Genomic DNA, 6,000 nt, shown 5'->3' with positions numbered 1-6,000 from the left:
ATAGCACTGTAGCACTGTCCTCCCGTTGTTTATCAGTTTGCTCAAGCGGGCACCAGTAACGTCTCTATTGTGAGACTTGTTGTTATGTTTCTGTCATATCCAATACGCCATGGGGCGCTTGCTACACTCTGCCGTGAGGATTTTCATAGCAAAAGAAGCTTAAATTTTTTTCCTCAGGAAATGATTTTCCTGATTGTTTTGATGCACATGATTTATAGAATAAAATGCATTAAAACATTTTTCCTGTGTTTGAGGCAGACACTGAAGTGCTGATTTGTTCATGATTTTAGAAGTGAGAGATGATGAATATCTCATCACAGGAGGAACATGTTGTAGCAGCTGCAAATACAGACTATTGATTATTTTTATTTGTATTCACTAATGAGTTTAAGGATTATTTCCCATTGGTATGGTGGTGATGTCTTATACATATTAGGTTTGTGTAAAAATGCCATTTTATGGCTAATTTATTTGTGTCTTATATATTTCTTTTTGAATTTGTGTATTCTTCTGTCTCCTTTATAATTTGTTTTCTTTTGTAGTAGTCCTTGAGCATCTTCTCTTGATCAGGGAAGTGTAATAATTTTCAGTGGGGGTGTTAATTTGCTATTACAACACCTCATCAGATGGACACAGGGAAGCTCCATGTATATGGTAACCAGGGGAGACCTAGGAAATTGGAGGAACCTTGAAGATAGATCAACACATTTCTAGGAGAAACATCAATATCCTGTTAAATAAAAAATGAAACAGCGGAAATAAGAGGAAGCGTAAGCAACTCTCAAATATATATTATAGAATGTAAATGCCCAAAGGGCATGTAAGATCAGAGTTCATTTCCAAATCCTCACCACATGCCAATGGCACTAAACAAGTGGTCTGAGGAATTATGAGAATGTCTAGGCAATGAGATTTTTAACATCTAACAAAGTGAATTAGAAGGGAAGATGATATAAAATATTTAATTAAAATACCAATGTAGCCAGTATTTCCAAGTTCTAGAATAATATTAGGCAATTTCTTCTGAATCTAGAATCTACCTTTAATTTATCTACTTTTAATTATCAAGCATTGTGTTGGTTCTGATTTTATTATAAGTGTTGTCTAACTTTCTGGTTCTATAAATGGTTTCATTCTCTTACTATATCATAGTTTTCAAGCCACATTTATTTACCTCTGAACAGGCAACAGATATAATTTTAAATGATTGTGAGTTAGTTTTATTACCCAGTTGAAATTATTCTGAAGTATATTTTTAAATGAAACTGACAGCTTTAAAGTGTTTGGGGGAAAGAAATTAAAGTTGTGCATTTGAGTTAAGATATTACCAAGAGCTCTGTCATGTTGTGGGTGTATTTCAGGACATCTAGGAATAAAATCTGTTCTTTAAAGAATTGATGCTGGTAGTTTTAGGTTAGCATATAAAATCTCAGAGCTGGTGCTCAGTTGGCAGCTTATAGATGTTACTGTCATGTAAGTTACACTAAACACAGGAATGTGCACCACTGTGGATAAACAACAGTCATAGATGCAAGAGGCAGCATCCAAACGCAGACATGCAAGATGCCAACCTCCTGCCTCCCCCCTTCCCCAAGATGCCTTGTAACTAGTGCAGGGAACCTGCTTTGAAACAGATTTTCAGAGGTTAATTGGTCTGGGATATTTTAGATTATGTTACACGTTAATGAAAATACTGATTTTGAGCTGTCATGACTCCAGTGCTTTTTATACCATGATAATTATTTTAAAACTTTGTCTTCACTGTTGTTGAAAACATCTTGGCAGAAAGCCTGTGTGACCTGATTAAACCTATGAATTGTCAGCTGTGATCTATAGTACTCAGATGAGGGTGCTGACTGGGCATCACTTAGGAAGTTCTTGATTTAAAAGCAAAATTAGATTGAAACAACCATGTCCGGAACTGACTGTATTGCCATGTGGATGGTATATTTTGAATTCTGTATTTAGTGTCCTGGTTTTAGAGTGTGCTAGTAATTACTTAGCAGCACTCATTTAATAATATGTACTTTTAAGCATAGCTAATTACCACATAATGTATGTATTTCTCCTCTCCCCTTGAAATTGCATGATGGAAAAGCCCATCTAATCCTGTTTACTTTCTAATTTTGGAAGATAATTTGTTCATTATTGTTTGAGAATTTTAATACTGTTCTTCCAACTGTATAAAGAGAAGAACCACTTTGGGATGGTTTTGTTTATATCCTTGGAATTATTTTTTTTTTCTTTTTAAAAATGTTTACTTCCATCCACATCTGAAAAGGTTGGTTGTTAGACTAGTCTGAGGAGCCAGGATAACTTTTTTTCTTTTTTTCTTCTTTATTTTTTATTTTTATTTTTTATTTACTTTTGTTGTAGGGGCCACACTCCTCAGTAGGCCACATGGGCCACTAGGGCCCCCTACAGCAGTGCTTGGGGACATTTTGGTTTTGTGGATGGAACTCAGTGCCTTGAACATGCAAGGCATATGCCCAAATTGAGCCACATTCACACCGCCCGTTCCCCACCCCCATCGCCATCGCTTCTTTTAAGAATATAGATCTAGGATCAGGATAAACTGAGGAGAGCAATTCTAGGATGCCTGTAACTATTACTTTGAAAAGAAATTTCATACTGCTGCTTATTGATAAAATGTAAACAACTAAGCTCTCAGCGTGAATTGTAGTACACTGATGTTGTTTGATCCTTTTCTCAAATAAACAAAATACTCACACTATTTGTCCTGTTTCTCGCTTCTTCTCTCTCTGTCTCTCTTCCCTTGAAGGTCTCAGCATCAGAGGAGCCCAGGAGGAGGACCCTCCCGATCCCCAGCTAATGAGACTGGACAATATGCTTTTGGCAGAAGGGGTTTCAGGTCCTGAGAAAGGTGGGGGATCGGCGGCAGCAGCTGCAGCCGCGGCAGCCTCTGGAGGTTCTTCAGATAACTCTATTGAACACTCAGATTACAGAGCCAAATTGACCCAGATCAGACAAATCTATCACACAGAACTGGAGAAATATGAACAGGTCAGCAGCCGCCACTCTCATAGTCCTGCCCGAACCCTCTATCGCTCTTCTGTTAGACTGTGCTAACCAATTCTCAGGGCTGTGAGGGCTAGGTGTTACAAAGAGCCAAATAAATAAGGTCAATGCAAAGATTCCAAGTGAATTGTTGGATTCTGGAAACGGGGTCCCATGGAGATTTCAGAGGTGAAGCTAAACCTATTTATCCCATCTTCTTGTTTTAGTTTTATTCGTTCTTCACACTCAAGTCCCCTTACTACCAAACTGGCAGCCGTCCTTCCCCTTTAATGTTACTGTTTGGCCCCTGCAAAACTCTGTTCATAAGCGATACAACTTTGAAAGGGAAACACTGCATTGTGAGCACTTCCTGGTATGAACCAAACTCCAGAATCAGTCTAGGGATAAATTCTTAGAAATTGAAAGACTGTTAGGGAGGAAGCTAACCATAAAGTAAGCAGGCTGGTATCACCTCTCTGAGAAGGCTTCCCCATGATAGTCACAGGTTCCCTGAGTGAAGGAATCCTGGGCATTGTGTGCTAATTTACTATTTTAAAATAAGTGTATGGGTTTAAAATGCTGTTGCAGCCATTATTTTAACCATGCTTTCTTGAATTTAAAAGACCTTTGATCTTAAACTCTGTTGTTTTAGGCACCACCAAAAATAAATTAATACCATCCAACTGAACTATAACATGAGATTCCTTGGGTAAAGCTTTCAAATGTTGGAGATGTTAAATTAGCTAGTCTACCCTATAATAGAATATAGCAACTTGATGGTGATTCAACATACTTTAGTTGTTTAAGGCTGAAAGTCTGCTCAGTTGGAGGAGTTTTTATGGGAAGAAATTGCCATAATTCATCAATTATAATTATAATTATAATTTTTGACTCATTTATGAGTAAAAAGATATAATACCTAAGATTTGCCCTGAAATGCTCCCCTAAAAATGGAAGTGGAAAGATAGGGAGGAGGAAAAAAATGAAAATCACAATACTGATAATTATTTGTTATAAATAATTATAATTGACCACAGAGTTAGTACAGAGTAGGGCGCTTGACTTGCACACAGCCAACACAAGTTCCGTCTCTGAGACCACATATGGCAAACTCAGAGCACTGCCAAAAGTAAGCCCTGAGCACAGAGTCAGGAGTAAACCCTGAGCACAGCAGGGTGTGGCCCAAAATGAAAAAGAGTAATTGAGAATAAATATGTCACGGTTGAAAAGGTTGCCTTGAGCATAAACAACAGAAATGGTTATGATTTGTAGTATAATTTAATTGTGTAATATTATATACTGAATATATTTATATATACTTAATAAACAAATACCACCCATCACCTTGAATAGAAAGACTTACATGGTAGATACCAATTACCTGACTTTTTTGGATGAGAAGTTAAGTTGATTCCTTACTATCTTTGCAATAAATCTGATAGAAGTTGGGTGGAGTTGGTATCATTTAGTATCACTCAGGGTTTTGTTTTGCACTAAAATGCCCAAACATATACACACAGCTCTTCATACATAAATTTGTATTATGTATTTTATATTTACATTTAAAATACAAAACTGAAAAATTCATTATTATATATTCCATGAATCATTTTTCTATATATATTTAGTAGCTTAATGTCTACCATTAAATGTGCATTTTTTCTCATTTTAATACTTTTAGAAGAAAAAGTATAAATATATGTAATCTACACGGTTTTATGAGAAAACAAAGTTAGTAGGACCAGTGAATTTTGACTTAGTATAGTCATATTTTCTTTTCAAGAAATCCTTGGGATACAAAGGTTTATGTGGGAGAGAGCTTTCAGAGATACATTTTGAAATTACTGGAAGGACTACCTAGAACTTATGTATGTTTATATGGTGTTCTTAAAGTAGGTGGTATTATAATTTCCATTTTACAGATGAGAAAATGAGACTCAGATTAAGTGATGTGTCCAGTGTCACACATCTAGTATTAGTGTCAGATTAGGCACATAAAATCAGTTCTGTATAATGTGCTTCCGCTTTCCCAATAAATTACATTGCTGCTTATATAGAATTAGAAAATAATTCAGGTACATTCTGGTTTTCCCATATTGGATTGCATTTGGAATGGGATTAGAGTAGAGATGGGAGAAACAATTTTTAATCACTTTCTGGAATTTATTTATTTCTCCTAAAAGTTGACAAGGGCACTTTGAGTGATAGAAAGCTTATTAGTAAATAGGATGAACCTATATGTTAAGGCAGAGGCTTCATCAGAAAATTGTGTTGAGCCTTTTACTAAAAGAAATAAACTACTCTGGAATCTTAGAGCTATTCACTCTACTGTGGTTTGCAATGAAACTGTAATGAAAATGTATCTGAAGCCTGTTTAGATTTAGATTGCCATAAAATTAACAAACACCACCACTGCAGTAAATTAAAGTACCTTATAAACATAGCCACATTTACAAAGCTAAGCAGACTACAGCTACTGTTTGAACAAAATGAAATCCAGCATGCAAGGCTCAGTTTTTTGTGTATGTTTTAGGAATGGTATTGTTTTTCAATTTTGTCCTTTTTTTCCCTCAAAAAATTGTTTTTGATCATGTCTCAAAAACGTGGGCTCAGATGTAATGATTCTTTGATGATAACTATCTAAATTCACTTAGAGATGTTTTTTAAATATTAGATGTAGACTGTTATATTAGAGTAAATTAGAGTGAGTTTTTTTATTATTACTATCATTCAAAAGTAAGCAAGATAATTTTACTTTGTTGTTTTTGATTCCCAGTAGAAATATGATTTTCCAAATCTTGTAGGAATTGTCTTATAATACCTTGTTTTGAGTGATTGACCCACTCTAACTCAGAGTGAAGCCTGGCTGCCGCTTTGTCTGATTCATTGATCAGCAACATAATTTGGAAAATGCTTATACTGTACAGTTCAAAATACCTTTTGTTAAAAACAAAATTATTAGAATAGGGAAATTTCTAGTGA

At 35.4% G+C, this 6,000-nt stretch overlaps 1 protein-coding gene across 2 annotated transcripts in view; it reads left to right on the top strand.

Moving 5' to 3' along the window:
* Positions 1–6,000, top strand: part of LOC130045750 (pre-B-cell leukemia transcription factor 3) — a 218,528-nt gene that overhangs the window by 165,383 nt on the left and 47,145 nt on the right. For both annotated transcript variants that reach the window (XM_056138587.1, XM_056138586.1), the window contains exon 3: positions 2,783–3,024. In XM_056138587.1, coding sequence (XP_055994562.1) covers positions 2,783–3,024 — 242 coding nt within the window. The remainder of the gene's footprint in view (positions 1–2,782; positions 3,025–6,000) is intronic.

Source organism: Sorex fumeus, unplaced genomic scaffold, assembly GCF_029834395.1.
Source record: "Sorex fumeus unplaced genomic scaffold, SorFum_2.1 ptg000129l, whole genome shotgun sequence".
NCBI lineage: Eukaryota > Metazoa > Chordata > Mammalia > Eulipotyphla > Soricidae > Sorex > Sorex fumeus.
This window is presented reverse-complemented; position numbering and strand designations above follow the sequence as displayed.